Below are 16,988 nucleotides of genomic sequence, written 5' to 3' on the forward strand. Positions count from 1 at the left end.
ACTCCTGCCAGGGCAGTTTTAGTTCTTGCCTAAGAAAGACAGCACACATTGGGAATGTCGTCATTAGAGACAGGCTAACAGGAGTGTTAACCTAGTAAATTTTAATCCTAGGTTTTCCCTGACTAACTGTGTTGGTTTAAGGAAAGCATTTAGCCTCCTCTCAATTATATTTCCCCAAGTACAAGAGCAATGGAGATAACATATAGACATGCTCCAGGGAGGGAAGAAAGATGAGTTTGTTCATACAGTATGTATCAATTGAATATCAATTACTTTTCTTCAAGGGAAATTTTCTACAATTTAGTTAGTCTCAGACGTGCCCCATTGCTTCAGCACATTCCTGGGATTTGGAGAGGCAAAAATATACAAATAGATGTTATTAGCTTTCAGAAGAGAGCATCCTACCACTACAGTGCTTCCCCACACAGCCAACTGTTTACTATAGCCAGTAAAAACTTAGTCACATAACAGGTAGAAGCAGCTGCAGAGTCTGACATTTTCGTGCATAAACACGAAGGTCCTTGTGGAGGAATCCCAAGGACCTTATAGAGTCCATAGGCAGAGCATGATGGTGAGATGCAACCTGCAGACAGAAAATAATGACCAATAGGCTTGCTGGGGGCCCTTCTGAAACCCCGCTTCTCAGTAAGGTTTAGTTACTCATTCAGGATCCACAGCCCAGAATGTTCTCCTCTGAATCAACACATACAATCTTATTTTGAAAGAGCAAACAAGAATATTAGTCTATTCTTCTAAAGCACAGCTAGCTTTGCAGCCAATAACACACATTTAGAAAAGACAAACAGAAAAAGTCCTTTCTAGCGTTTCCTATGCCTACCTCACTGAAAGGATGCAAAGCTTCACCTCCCAGGCACACACAATGCTATGGGTTTCCTGGGAACAGAGGAAGGAAATCTGTCTACTGTCTCCCATTCCGGGAGGACAGGATTCCTCTTAAAGTACAGCCATTATCACTTTTTAAAATACTTAATAGGTGTGGACGTGGACGGCCTGTGGGGCGCTGAATCCAGTAAGCTGAGCAGTAAATGATGCAGCATTTGGAGAAAGAGAAAGAAGGTGCATTCGTGCAAATTTGTAACTTAGTAGTTGGGGCAATTATCAGGAAGAAGGAGAGAAATGCTGGCTCCTAATCCCTGCTCTTACAACTTTTTTCCCTAGCAGTTACATCAGCTGTCCCTAACATGTAATGGTTACAACGGTCACATCCGAATGGTCGGGACTCATGGCTCTCCCCTTCTAGACAGTCAAGGCTAAAAAGCCATATTCCCATTCTATTTTCTCCCTGCCCTAATGACGTTTGAATTCCTTTCTAAAAAATGGGCCACTCAGGATCATTTAGTCTTTTGGATGAGATATCGAATCCCTTTAAGCTGAAGGGCAAATGAGCCAAAGGTGATATATATTTATGTATATTATAGAGTAGGTTATAGGTGGGCCACTCCTCTCTTTTTTCTTTTTTTAGGTGATCACAGGTTCACCTTGAGAGGAAAGCCATTCCTGTTGAATATAAGGCAGAATCAGAGACACCTGGTCCCTAAAGAGAGACAAATGGAGGGATGCCTAGTCAGAGAGTCTGCGTTTGGTTTAGGCATAAGCTAGGTGCAAACCTTAGACAGGCTGGGGCAGTTCAGGGCAGACTCGGGAGCAGAACTGAAAGAATCCAGGGAACTTTAAAATAAAACAGTAAGGTACTTCCAGCATTACACAGCAGGGGGATGGCGGGGGTTCCATGTTTTTTGGCCTGAGGACCTATAGTCCATCTAAGCCTTGTTTTAAAAGCTTCTATCTTCTATTGGTTCATGGACCCTTTATGTTTCCACTCTTCCCAGCTTTTGACATATAACCGTGGCATAAGAAGTAACCAACGTGTCTTCATGCCTTTGCAATACCTGAGGATTGCTAGCAGCTGGTACAAATTACATCAACCACTGGGTCATTTTATCCCTTATGAGCAACTGAGTGACTGGCACTTCTTATGAGCTGTACTGTTCAGATCCTGCATGCTTCCCAGAATCTAAGTCTTCATATTTCTGTATATATTAAATTTTAACCATGGATTTGGTGTTTATGAGATTGACAGACAACTATTATGCTAGATATTGTGCACCCTTCGTTGTAGGGTGTCAGACTCCATACCACCCTGTCTGTATCACTTTGGAAGCTCTTTTCTGCAGACTGTTAAAATCACCCTTTCTATGAAAGACTGTGAAATGCATATTTAGGAGTTGAACAATCAAACATATGTTTTCTGATGACTTAATCAGAGATTTATATTCAAATTTCCAGAGGAAAAAAAAAAGATAATGAATCTATTTAATAGGAATGCAAATGTCTGCTTTCTATATACATATTCCTAGGTATTATATCACTTTATGTAACAGATTTGTAGTTTGCATGTAGCTTGTATATATTCATAGTAAATTAGGTGTACATGCTTTTATATGTTTTATATATAAATAGCTTATTTTCTAAGACAGCCAAAACACAACAAGACATTTAATGAGTGACTCCAGGGCATCAGCTTCAACATTATGAAATATTTAAATCTAAACAGGACTCTGGATATGACAAAAATAAAACAAATTAGAACTCAGTCAGAACAGTAGTATTCCCTGCTTTAATATCAAAGGTCTTTGGATTTGCAGTGACATTTGTTTTTCATAAACTCCCTTGGCAGTTTATGCAGCAGCAGACCAATATTCCATGACAACAGCCAAATCCATTGATATCTCTTAATTAAATCACTGATTCTGAATAAAGGCAACACATCAATATGATAGGATTGCCGTGGCTATCCTTTTAAATAAAAGATGGCCAGGGACGGATCCACAGCCTTAAGGTCAAGCGGCTGTGGTTGTCTTGTGTTCATACTGCTGAGTGTTTGCACCCTTCCTGACTTGCTTTGGAGGGAGCTGGCTGCAGGAAACTCAGGAAGAGATCTGACGAATGAGCAAATGGTTAAGCAGTATAGATAGGGGGTCTGCCTGAGCTTGCTCTCTGGCTCCTTTTATGTAGAAGTCTACACACAACCTAACTGCAACCTATGCAGCTCCTCTAGCCTCCTGATCTTCTGGGAAAGAATCTGAAAACGAAGAAAGATAGGCAGAAAAGTAGGTTCCATAGCCATCTTTATCAGGAATTTTAAAAGAAGCACAGTTAAAAGATTCATTGCCTAATTGCAGTAAAGAGGTTCATGCATGAAAATGTGCATGCCTACAGTAGGGGCTGAATATAATTTCCTTGGCTATATTCTTGCCATTAAAGAAAAATAAAACAAAACTAAACAAAATCAATATTCTGTTAGTAAGGTATCTTTGTGTAGCATCAAGTTGTGCAGTGAGATATGTGTACTCAGCTTCATCTGAAAGCAGCATAAAACTGCAGGTGTGTTTCAAGGCCGAAACCTAGTCTGTCTCCCTAGTGACAGATGCTCACACATCTCAAGCAACTTATGTTTAGGCAGCGTGATGATGGTGGTACGGCCACATCGAAAAATTGGCCAGGTAGCTTCCCTCTTCCAATAATGAATCTTCAGCACATGGACTACGATGTGAGTGCATCTATGCCCTATTGCTTCCTTGCTACATCCTGCCTTGCCTTGACGGGATTTGATTCTCTTTTGGATGCAGTTCTTCTGAACCTCAGACTGTATGGGAAATTGCCCAGTCTGGGATACTCTTGCTGCATCTGACTTCATGGCTGCATCTACTTCATGGCCGGTAGTTGTTAGCCGCTGAAGTCTGGCCTTGGGAAGGTTGTTAACCGATGGAGAACAAACTTCTCCAGGTCCACATCTTATGTGCACTTTTCAACCTGTATTTGTGTTTCCAGATTGTATTTGCAGCAGGTATCTAAAGTGTCAAGTCTAGATTAATGTAGACGTTGGCAGATAGGGCCTCTTCTTAGCATATGCACAGAAGCTGGGTTTTGTATATTAAATCTGATGACATTTATTTCATCCTTAAATGTCATACCATGGTTTCCATTCATGCTTTTTCAAGCACTTCATTGTTGGTCAACTCAGGGGCCGAATAAGTAAGCAATGGGGCTTGAGCATATAGGAAAAAATGACTCTTAGTGTCAAGGAGTTAAAGTATTAAAGTGCATAAACCATTTCCTGTAACAGTTGTCAGGCTAATTTTCAGTAAATGACTTAGTCCATGTGTTTATTATTCAGATGTAAACCCACTCACTCGGCATGAAAATGACATTACACCACTGTAATCACAGACTAATCTTTTACAACTACTGTCACTATATACCCAAACTGCATCCCTCTAACGAGACTTCACTGAGTTCAGAAAAAAACAGCTTTTGAGCTAGTTAGTTCACAGTAGGTTCTAGGAACTGCATTGCACCATCCAGTGACGAAGGTAACGTCAACAGGCACTGTTGCTGCACATTTATATAATAACTGCACAAAAAATAAAATATTCCTTAGGAAATAATGACTTTGTGGGAAAGAATGTCCTTAAAATATAGAATGAAATTCAGTAAAAAAAGAGAATCACAATCATCTTCACTGTTAACCTTTTCCTTGCCAAAGGATAACAAAGTTCTGGAGTTCTTGGGGCCAAACTTTCCTACTCTCCATCAAGTGGATGACAGTCAATACATTTCTTAATGTATTTGGCATAAAGGACATAGTAATGCTCATGGATAAACATTTTTTTGTATCTAATTGATTCTAGCTTATGTTTAGATTTTAACTGGTTTTAGAAGATGAAGATGTTAAAAAGTGGAAACAATTTAGTCACCTTTAAAGGTCAAAAACTGCTAGGAAATTTTAAATCAAGTTGACTTTCCATCAGCCCCTCATTCCATGTTGTGATTAAGTTGTAGATTATTTCATTGCATCATAGCATTACACACTGAAGGAGCCCGACCTGAGCATAAGCTGTGATACCAGTTCACCGTCCCTGGTTTCTACAAGGTAGAAAGTACCTCCTTGGCTAATGTGATAACACAGCTGCCCTACACTGTCATTTCTGTTTTTGCTGAAGAAAACAAAGTGAGTAATGGGGACAATATAAGCCTTCAGTTTGTTTGGTTTTTTTTGATTTTTATCATTAAAAAACCAAAGCGTTAATATTATTCAGGCAAAAAGTACATCAAACAGGTTCTACTTTTTATTACTTCATAGCAAACAAGTTTAACTGATGTTATAACTTAAAAAGAAGTAGCAAATCAACTCATAGGACCCCAATTGACTGTTTACTGTCAGCAGAAAGATTCTCAGAGACTTCAATTAGTATTGGAATGTAGTCTTCATATTTACATTTAAAACTATTCTCCTCTGTGTCCTTACATAAATTATTAGGCTATTCAAATTCAATAAAAGATAAGCGTAAGATGAAATAGTCTCCATTAAATATCTGACAAAAAGTGGTCAAAAGAAAGGCTGTTTTGAGAGCTGTCACTCGCACACTTCTCTCTAGCTGTCCATCAGGGAGATAGTGTCTCTCAACATCTGGTGGTGTTGTGTTTGACCCCTTGTTGTGCCAACAAGAATCAGAAATCTGCCCCTTTGGTTTTCAAAGGATCTTCTAAGGCAGAAAGACACTAAAGAAATGATATTTTAGTGTACAGCACTGCTGCAAAAAGGAGCTAAGCACTGATTTGTGTTGCCGATGTCTAAACATTTATAAATATCTGTTGCTCCTGCTCTATCTTCCTGAATTTTTTAAGTCACAAGAAGCAGTTAGTAAAAAGCAGTAACTAATGAGGAAATGTGTTTATCTGGATAAAACACTGTGTCCCAGTAATATTTCACCCCCTTTTTTTAAATGCGTTGCCTTTACTTAAAAAATTAATCACATAGCCGCTGTTTTTCAGTAATTCAGACTAGTAATAAAAGTATATTTAATTATTGTATAATCAGTGGTACCAAATATGGGTTCCACCCTGTTGCTTTTTCAGAAGCACCAGACTCTTTTTTTCCTGATGCTAAAATGCCTATGGTGGACTAGGATAAAGCTTTGTAGCTCATCTGAAAGAGGAAAAGTTAGACAAATGCATGAGTAGTGGCCCAAATATCTTGATCCATGGTGTCTTTGTGAAATATAGGAAACAAATATTAACCCAAAATCATATTCAAAACCAGATAACAGATCCCTATTTTAAGGCACTCTTCCTTCAGACATCTTTTATGCTTAAAAAAATGCTTGAATATATTGCCTAAAACCACAAAAAGTGCTATAAATTAGGTAATATTTAACATTTTATACATCAGTATGGGTATATGATTCAGAATATCAGTGTTGCACAATACACCATATTACCAAAAAAAACTCAAACAAACAGGTTAACAAATATTAGAAACTGAAACAATTTATATTATGGTTGCAATAAAGACTCAGTGCAAAAAATGTCTTTATAATATTTAATTCCATACAAGATAAATTCCTTATGACCTCTTTGCAGCTACACTTCTTATTTTTAAAAGGAAAAAATATGCAATATAGAACAACAATACTTTCCATTTTTTTTAAGTTTAATGAGACTCAGGCAACTAGATCATGGAGTATGTTTCATACAGACTAATAAGAATAGTTATTGACTAATAAAGTTTTCACTCGTGTGAAGTTCAAAACCGCATGCCCTAACTCTCCACTTTGGAACTCTGAGGTACAAAATACCCTACAGAGGGACATGGGAAAAACTTTCCAAACTTTCACCACAAGACTGAGAGCTCAGAGAGAGCTCAGACATATGACGTTCTGAAAAAATGCTAAAAATATATTTATCAACTCAAACTGCTGCAGACTATCAAGCTGCTCCGGAAGGTGATTTCTTAAAAAAAATTGAAAATAAGAATTTGTAGATTCATCGCCATCAAGGGCTCATGGGTGTCATTACTTCATTTTATGAGCACGAGCAAACCATGTGACTTAGAGGGGCACAGTGTTTGTCAAGCAGTTCAGCATGTGTCCTGCAGCATCATGCACACCATCCGTCTCTGCTCTACTCACCTGATCATCCGAGGAACAAAGCTATGAATCTTTCTTCTCTGACCTTTTTCACAAAATAGTTTTAGATATGCACAGGGAGAAATAAAGGAGCTATCTTCCTACTTTTGTATACACAGAGACTGCTACGCTTCCTGATTTTATCTGAGCTACAAGAGATGAAGCAGGCTTCTTTTACTGTCCCTCACATACAAAGGACAGGAAGATGAAGTCCATAATGAATGCTACCTTGTTCAATTCAGGACAATTTCTGCCTTCATTTACATTCTCTAAAACGTCACTAATACTCATGCAAATGCACAAAATTAATGTGAGAGCCTAATGCAATAGTATTTACAACAAATTAATGCTGGCTCCAATCCAGGAACTTAAAAAGCACTTCAATAACTATTTTGAAATTAAAATTTTAGGGTTCTCTGACTGAAGCAATTTTTTTTTTTAACTTGTCAGCTTTCAAATTATTGGATCTGAAACCACATTAGGTTTTTCCTCACTCATAGTAAGCAGTCAAAAAAGACACTTTGTTCTAAATATTGCATTTTTCACACGTGGAACAGAGGAAAGAAACTGATCTTTGATCTGAAATTTAATTAAACACTTCTCTCATTGACATGTGAGCTCCTTCTTTCCTACTAGTTGTATTCACTGGCTAAAAAATTGTTGTTTGTTCCACTCATATTATCAACTCTGATGGCACAGCTAACAAGGGTCAAAATAGATAAAAAAATGCAGTTTTGGTCACCGAAGCCAGTACATATGAATCCAAATCTAAACTGGCATTGGATTTGTTGAGGAAGGAAATACTTTATCACTTTGCAAAGTAAAAGTGCGTTCTGAGCTTTGAATTGACATAAAAGAGCCAATTTTGGTGGAAATGCAGAGCTCTCTAAAAGTTCTAAATATTTATGGTGAAAAATTCTGCCCCAGCTCTTTTCACCTGAACCCATGAGATATTCTGTGCTCACTTCCAGAGATTTAAATGATGACAGCAATGGACACTTGCTCTGAATAGTAATGGTTGAGGAAGAGGATTCCAGTCTACCAGGCTTGTTTGTGCAGGAATGATTGTGGTGACTCCCCACACCTTCGGTCTAGATTTTGGAAGAAAAAAGGGAAGTCGTGAAAGGGACAAGCAGAATATTGTTTTACAAGTTTATGGTAGTTTTGAGAATTTCATCCTTATCACTTAGGCAATATTAGTAAAGTCTGCTGTGGGAATACCCTAACTCCTACCTCCCTCCTTTTGGGACAGAAGGTTTTACTTTCTTCCATTCAAATGTAAGACCTTTCATTTAGACAATGCTCTAAAGAAGATCACACCTCAGCGGTGAAATGTTGGATAAGTGATTCACACGGCTCAAAAATTTGAGGAACAAGTCATTTCAATTATATTTAGTGGGGAACCTGGAATCCTATACAAATGTGGAATTAGTAAGGTCTTCAGAAGCAATCTCTAACTAAACATTATCATCATGTATAGATAAATTTGAAAAAAAGATTCTAAAGCTCTAGGCTCCTATTACCTACAGTGAGCTCCCAGTTACTCCCATGAAACAATTCCTGTCCATGAAACTATCACACCAGAAAACTGAAGTTATAGAAATAGAATCAGAACCTAGAGGTACAGTCCTCAAACCCATAATCTGTCCAAAGGATTAACAATTAATTTATCAGCAACCTTAAAGAAACTTACCTTTAAAATTTGGTCTGATTCTAGCATCATAGCCCGATGTTCTTCCCATCAATTTGTCCAAAAAATCTGAAGGAGACAGGGTCTGTGAGGGGGATTTTCCAGATCTTGAATCATGTTCTTTACAGAAAGTCGTCCTAAATAAATTATTAGCCACCATTAGCTACTATTTAGCTTGTATTGCCTTCAAGTCATGGGGAAATTATAACACTTTAAGTAAAATTGTCTCTTTTCAGTGAATGTAATAATAAATATTTCTATAGAAAAATATTATCTATTTTTATCAGAAAAATTTATTTCAGAAATAAAAATAAGCTTCAAGTAGTAGGCATAGACCACAATGTTTGCGATTCAGAAAAACTCAGCTGTAAAAGAAATTCATTAGCACTATAGCACATTAGAAGATTCAAATTACTTTTTATCTGAAAGCGTAAAGAAATCTTACAGGGATTTTGATAGCCTGTGTCATATTGTTGCTTAATTTACATGTAGGCTCTTGAAACTATATTCATTAGAAGCCTGATTTAAAGTGGCCTTAAACTTTCAGACAATGGCTGGCAAAACTCACCAAGCAGCTGTAAAAAACACTGATTTTTGTTAATGTTGGGAAGGATGTGGATGGAAAAATAGTATTCTTTACAAATGCCACCCAATAAAGATTTAAATTATGCAAGTGAGAGTCTGGATTCTTCACCAACAGTGCAAAAAGGGTTCCAGAATCAGCCACATCTGATCTTAGGTTTTTAGCAGTGAACGTCAAGTAATAAAAAAAATCTTTATTATCACTAGCTGGTATTTGTACGCAAGTTCTTACAACATATCTCTATTTTCAAGTTTTGAGAGCAAACTTCTGGTACCATATAATGCATGTAAAGGTTTGTGCATTAGATATTATAGAGAAAGACTGTAGGAGTTTGCCTAGGTTGTTCCCTAAGGAAAAGCAACTAGAATGAAATGAACATATTTGGTTTGTAGAGACATGGATTTCATCATAAACTGCATTATCTTGATTTCTGAATAACCAATTTTATTGTTTCTGTCTTTGAGCTGTATTAAAAGTAATTCGATCACTGTGTCTTCTAACCACTACTCTGTTTAAATATTTGCCCAATAGTAACCACTCAGTTCCAGGAGTGTTTCTTGTTCTTTTATTTTAATATTACTCTGTGTGTGCATGGGCATGTGTCTGCAATCTGTGTGTAAGTATAAACAAATTAGATATACAGGTGATTGATTATCTGAAATTCAAAGCAAATGGTAGATCCTTTATCCCTTTATAAAAGCATCAAAACTATTAAAATGCAATGTAATACTAAAATGTTGTGATGTGATTCCCCAGTTTTCAGGGTCCGTTTACAGGGAGTGGTTGCTTCTTTTTGTTTTTGTCAATAACATGGTACCATTCCAAAATCTTTAATGTTTTAATACGTAATAGAAGATATTCTGCACTTAAATAGCAAAAATGCTCAGTTAAAATAATAAAAACTGGAAAACAATATATTCTGCTTATTTGGGATGAGCCAGTACAAATTATTTCTGTTTTCATTTGTAATCTACTAGTTATGAGTTGTGCTGTGATCACAAACTTGTGAATATAAACACTATTTCATTCTGTCACTGTATACACCATTAGACATACAAATACACTTTATACATGTACATATAGATACACAGCACTGTACAATTAGTAATGAAACTCACCTGAAACAATGTTTTTGTTAATTAAACCAAACTGTTTGCTTTGTATCACAAAAAGTCAATAACTGAAGCAACATCTCCTCAAATTAAAAAAAAAAAAAAAAGAAATAACAATCACATGTAGTGATACTTTAAGTGAGCATAAATCCTAGTCTGATCCAGAGGCTTCCCAAAATCAGAGGACTGCTTCTCTAATTTGAAACAAACAATTACATTCCTCACAAAACTGATTCAATCATTCCCAAAGCGTGAAGAGTAGGGAATCAAAGCAACTTACTAAATAACCTTCAGTGGGAGCAAAGAGATTACATTTAGTTTTAGAACGAAAATTGAAGAAAACGTTTTTAGCTATATTAATACTCAGTGAAAAGGCATGTTTTTGAATCAGAGAAATGGAAAACAGATTACCCAAACTTGAGATTTTTTTTTGTGTTTGTTACCAAGCAACGAGTCTCTCTGAGTGTAAAAGGGATAGCCTATATAAAATGAACGTGAAATACTCTCAAATATAGCAAACAACTAGATCAACATGATGCTGTTCCTTTATAGTTATGGTTCCTGAGCCTTTTGATAAATATCATCAGATAGAGTCATATCACCTACCTGAAGTGGTTTGTCTCTAAGAAAAATGCAAACAAGGTTGTCAAAATTTTCACTAGCTGCCGGTTCATTCCTCCTGTTTTCCGTGAAGGTTTGGAAAATATCCCAGAAACGATTCCAGAGAGATGCAGGGAAAAAAGTATGCTGGTGCTGCCTAGATCCCCAAATTCAGCAACAATTTAATTTTCTTGACAATCAGGAAGAGAAGGTCTGGATCTCTACAAACTGGGGGTAAAAAAGAAGTGCCAGTCCTTGGAATCATGGTCAGGTCAAGCCTAGGCTCATCTCCGGCAGCCAGCACAAAAGAGACAAAGCATCAGACCTGGTCGTTCCCCCGCCTTGCTTTTACTGGATGATGGAGGAAAAAAGAAAAAAGAAGAAAAAAGAAAAGAAAGAAAGGAAAAAAGGAAAGAAAAAGGAGAGGAAAGCCTGCTACCCAAAGAGCATCACGCAAAAGGGAATAACGCTGAGTGCAGTCTGTTGTCGGTATGTTTTATTCCCCTTTTGCTTTGAAAATGAGTATTTATGAATGGTGGTGGGGCTACTGGGTTGATCTTTTTTTGTTTTTTTTTTTCCTTTCTTTCTTTTTCTTTTCTTTTTCTTTCTGTCTGCCTTTCGGCAGCGAGGTGTGTAAATACCGCCGGGGAGCGAGCGGGCCGGGCTGCAGGGGAGGCAGCCCCAGCGCCTGCCTGTGCTGGAATGAGGGAGACGTGATCGCGGCGCGCTATAAATTCAGCGCTCGGACAGCTCCGCGCCGCGCCGCGCCGCTGCTGCGGTGCGCATGTGCGCGGCGGCGGCGGCCGTGGCGGCGGCGGCGGCGGCGGCGGGGGGGGGTGGCGGGTGGCGCTGCCCCCCGCCGCCGCCCGGCCGCCGGAGGACGCCATGTCGCCGCTGAGCTGCCCGCAGCCGGCCGGGGAGGGAAAGGGATGTCGCTCCGCCGGGCCGCCCCGCGGAGCCCTCAGGGTCGGCGGCGGCGGCGGGAAGGGACGGAGGGAGGTGTCGCCTGCCCCTCCTGCGGGTCCGCGGCCAGGCGGGGCGGGGGGGGGAGGTGGCATCGCCGCCCTCCCGGGATGTCCTCCTTAGCCCTCAAGGGGCAGAGGTGTCCGCTGCCCTCCCGAAATGGTGGCGCGGGCCTGGGGCACTGCGGGGAGCCCTCGGCCGTGGCTCGGGGGAGGGGAGAGGAGACAGGCCCCCCCTTCCCCGGGGCCGGTGTGAGGAGAGGGAGGTGGGAGGTGTGGCAGGAGGGGGCCCCTTGCTTGGGAACTGCGACATAGAGAGCTGAGCGCCTGTGAAGAAGAGGAAAGGCTGGTCTTCTGGGAGTTGGTGCAGAAGTGAAAGGAGCAGATTAAATAGTTTCCATTTCCAGTTGCTGTTCGTTCTTATTTCTCTTCGCCGCCAGCGTAGAGGAGAGAGTAACGACACTCAGGTCATTTGGGCAGGTTTCCGTCTCCAAACCCTGGAGCATTAGAAGGAGAGCAACCGTGTCTCTGTGGTTGTACGCGGGGAACCAAGGCACAGGAAGCTGAAACACGGGACTTGCCCAGGATCTCACAGCCGGTCTGTGAGAGCACAGGGGTGAGGCCCAGCTTTGCCGTTTTCCGAACTCCCCGACAGTGTGGCGTCCTTCCCGCAGCGATGCCCACCGCTCTGATTGTTCAGGTGCAGGTGCTCACGTTAAACCCCCAGCTGTCACTGAGGGGTTGCATTGATCCAGAAAAGAAAGAGAATGACGTGCCACCTCTGAAGTACCTAATGGTAACTGACAGAAACTCCGCCCAACAAACTACAACCTTTAAAGCTTTTGGGTAACACGGTTTTAAGTGGGCAGCTAGGGAATCTCATCTAGGAATATTCAGGGAACATGAAATGTATTCACACAGGCACGCACACACAAATATTTCTGATCTCTCCAAAAAAACCCGCTCCCACTTCATGACATACACTCTCACCGTGTTTGTAGTCATCTTTAAAAACTGCTTATGAAAAGTAGTTGTGTCCATACAAGAGATCAAAGCCACTTACCCTTCATTAAATGAAGCTCAGTTGTTGCATTTTGTTTATTTTAGTTTAATACTTTAGGACTTGTTTAAAAAATATACCATACTAGCTATTCATAGATGCAAATGCTAGATAATAAAACATCTTGTGCACAAAAAATTGAAATAACTAGAAAGAAAGGTCATAGCAGCACGCAAACATAAATTAAATCTCTTATTGCCTTGCCTACCAAGTCTACGTTAGTAGCATACTGGAAGGTCCAAGAGAAGAAAGGCTACAGAGCTAGCATTAAACCCTCACTGTTTAACTGTAAATATTGAGAGTTTATGCTGAATCACTGCACTGTGACATCCTCTAACCTCTTCAGAAGATAGTTCCTCATTCTAAAATGGTATTAAAGAGGACAGTTATGCCTCTCACTGCGGTGTCTCAATCTGAGAAATAAAACCCCCAAAGCTATTTCTGCAAATAATAGAACAGTTCTGAGTCCTTTTTCACTAAAACAAAGGCATACTTTTCATAATTTGATCCTGTCTTCGGGTAGATAGGAACCCAGTAACACTGCTATAAATTACTACTTTTGGTTAAGATAGATGGAAAAATTGGAAAACAACAATTTCTATCGGCTCCAGGAAAAGTCTATGTCTCTTTAACCTACACTGCCACCTGCTTAAAAGTGTGAGGAATCTCAGGAATGCTTGTAGATTCCCTAACACTGAAATTGCTGAATACAGCAGGTATCCTTCTGAAGATGCTGTCCACATGGATTTTGTGACAGGCCATGCTTTTAGGCACCTATTACCATTTTAGGTGGAAAAAAAAGTAACTAGACATCTCTGCTTGAAAGTCTGCTAAGATTTAGCTGCTTGCTGCCGTCTTCTGCACTTCACAGCTGTTTGAAATGCTGAATAACTATATCCCTAAGTTAAAAAAAAAAAAGTTGCAGGAACTTGTTTAAAATAGCCTGCCCTTAACTGGGGGGGGGGGGGGGGGGATGAAACGTGGCAAAAGGTGTAATAATAATAATCTTGAGTATCTACTCCTTCATTCCTAATTTACTTGGAAGCACCACCAAATAAAACTTAGTTAAAGGCTTGAAAATATTGCTCTCTTGATATCAGCTTAAGTAACAGCAATTTTAACTTGAGTAGCTCTCTTCTCAAAACTGAGGGAGGCTCAGAGGTTGTTTTCAGGGTTCAAAACAACCATTTTCTCTATTCAGAGGGTTTCAGGACATGCTCCCATCTGTGTGCTGGTGGAATTTCAATGCATCTTTCACCCTTGCATATTTGAAGAAGTTTCTGCTTTCAGTCATTCTTGCAACACTGTCTTTCTTCACCCTCCTCCCATTTAAAAAAAAAAACAACAACGGTTATTTTGAGTATTGGAAGTCTCTCAGTTGTCATATATCCACAATTAAATAGTGTATATAAAATGCACAAGCTTTTGTGAGGAATTCTCTCTGTAGATTGGGGGAAACATTTGGAAGCAGTGTGCCTGGATATATACAATGCGTTCCAGTGTCCCCTTCCCACTCACAAGTGAGAGCCATAAGAAGTATTATGGAGTCTTAGGAATGCAGATGGGCAATTGTGAAAGAGGCATCATTTTTGCCTCTTTGTGTGTGTGCGTGCGTGTAGACTTGTAGTATCTTTCTTCTTAGTTCTCCAAGGTTTCATGCAGCTACATGAAAGACAGATGATTCCTTTGGTGAGGAGTTCAAGGCCCTTCATTGTGGGTCCACTTATTACTAGAACATTTAATACCATGGGTTTTCCAGATTAGCCATGTATTCTGGGCCTGATGATTGCTCTTTGGAGCCATGTTCCCTGAGCCATCTTCCTCATTTTATCTTCTGCAGAAGAAACAAAGTACACGGTAGATCAAGCTTACACCCAGATCTCTTATTATCCTAGTGACTCCCTGGCTTTCCCCTGCCTGGTGCAGGGGAAGTTGTGCCAAGCGTCTCCAGCACCGTCTAACATCAACAGGCATGACAAACATTCAGATTGGCGTATCACTGAGCTCTTCAATGTCTCTTCCAGAAATACTTTACTTGTAGTGCTTTTACTTACTTTACTCTTGTCACCTTGCAGCTGGGATGTGCAGTTTCAGTGTAATTCCAGTACTTCCAGATGGGAAACATATAAGCATTCTGGAGTTTTCAGCTAAGTAGCAGTTTCTGTAGAAGCTGCGCTGCGCAGATATGTTTCTTTCAGTGTTACTGATCTGTTATCTCACACAACATATTTTTGATAGCAGCATTATGGCAAATGTATGGGAGTCAAGGAAAATAATCCAGGATGGGATGGAGAGGCTTACAGTAAAATGGAAAGTGGAAGTGAAGAAAGATGAGAGGGAAATTCTGTTCTTTGAGTGAAGAAGCTAAATAATATATCCCTGCAGTTCCCCAGGCATATTCCAAAGATTAATAATCATACTAAGTACGATATATAGTATCAAATGTGAATTAATTCAGTCACTTCTCTATTCTGCCTGAGTTTTTTAAGCCTTAGCTGCTTGGCAGGAAATAAGACAGAATTGCTAGTTTTCATTTAAATAGTTTTGTAAAAGTTAGTTGGTAGCACATGATTTATATTTGCTTTCATTGTGCATGCAATTTTGGAAACCTATGAAATGGAAGCAAAAGGTCATACCACTTTCCCAAATTATGATAAATAAGTGATCCATAAGCCTACTTCTAAAGAAACAAAATCCATCACTCCAAATACACAATTAGTGTCTGTAAGACAAGAAAATTCAATATAACTTTTAAAATAGTGCATCCGATTAAAATAATTGTTTGATGTTTGTTTACAATGCCAAGTGTATTTCAATGTACTGCCAAATACAAATGAATAAAGAATGTAGCCTACGTAGAAGGTCCAACATCGAGCCAAGGTAAAAAAAAAAAAAAAAAAAGAAAAGAAACTGAAGGTAGTCTAACATGACTGTGTGATGAGCTAGGGACAGGAAAATATTGGGCCTGTCTACTTTTTGAGCTGTACCATAATAAAGGATACAAAAGATCAAAACATGTAAACAAATCTTATGTATCACTTTAATTTTGAGAACTGTGTTAATTAGAGCTCTTTTCAGTGAATGACAGTGACACTCTAAGTTATGTCAAGACAATGGGGAATCTAGTTGTTCAGCTGTCCAATATGAAATCAAGTAACATATTTCACACACTTATATTTGACATTAACAGATACCATAAAACATTTATCAATACAGCTCCATTTTTCATATATTCAAAATATTTTCACATCTTCTCACTAATTTTCTTATTCTTGTTCACTTCCTAAATCTGAATTTTGCTTTCTAAAATTTTCAACAGAATAATTTAAAATCATGTTAAATTATGGGAGAGTGAAATTGTATAATACAGGTCTGTACTATAAATCACCTTATAACGTCATTTCCTGGTATGCATTCTTTACACTACAAAGGTGGGAAATAAAGAATGCCACAAATCTCACCTGAAAACTATTTTGTCTCCTCTGCTAAAAGTTTTACAGTTTTATGCATATGGAGTCACTTCTATTTTACCAGTCAGCTCAAGGGGGTTCAGGTCTTGGTTTCTGGCATTGTTATCTTCTGCTTTTCCCAAGAACTTCCTATATTGTGAGGCCAGTTTAGCTGACATAAGACCTTACTCCTGATGTTGTACCAGTGAAGCCATTGCCAAGTAAGAGAGCATTTCATATAAATAAAATGACAACATCTGGCATTTGGGAAAGGATAGCTTTGGAAATAAAGACAAATATGAATACAGTTATATTTACTACAACCAATATAGATCTTACCTTAGGGAGTAGGAGAATGAAGAAAGATTAAAATGAGCTGCTTATTCACTCCTTGACCTTCTACTGTTGTTCATACTGGGAAGAGCTGTCAGATATTCAAATAGGAGAAAAAACAGTACTCTGAAAAACATCACAAAATTGCTCTCACCTCTCCCTTCATATTGCCTCCTAGCAACTTAGATATGCATCTGAATCATTCCCAAC

At 39.0% G+C, this 16,988-nt stretch overlaps 1 protein-coding gene across 7 annotated transcripts in view; it reads right to left on the reverse strand.

The window, feature by feature from the left end:
- GLRA2 (glycine receptor alpha 2) overlaps positions 1 to 11,691 on the reverse strand; it is a 133,803-nt gene extending 122,112 nt beyond the window's left edge. For 4 of the 7 annotated variants that reach the window (XM_009683632.2, XM_068919737.1, XM_009683631.2 and 1 more), the window contains exons 1-2: positions 10,981 to 11,691; positions 8,683 to 8,816 (exon numbers count right to left, since the gene is read on the reverse strand). In XM_009683632.2, the coding sequence (XP_009681927.1) occupies positions 8,683 to 8,816; positions 10,981 to 11,048 (202 nt within the window). In that variant the 5' untranslated portion in view covers positions 11,049 to 11,691. Of the gene's footprint in view, positions 1 to 8,682; positions 8,817 to 10,980 lie in introns of those variants that run through there. The other 3 variants (XM_068919770.1, XM_068919762.1, XM_068919778.1) reach the window with 2 other exon arrangements.
- Between the last annotated feature and the right edge of the window lie 5,297 nt (positions 11,692 to 16,988).

Source organism: Struthio camelus, chromosome 1 (genome assembly GCF_040807025.1).
Source record: "Struthio camelus isolate bStrCam1 chromosome 1, bStrCam1.hap1, whole genome shotgun sequence".
Taxonomy (NCBI): Eukaryota; Metazoa; Chordata; class Aves; order Struthioniformes; family Struthionidae; genus Struthio; species Struthio camelus.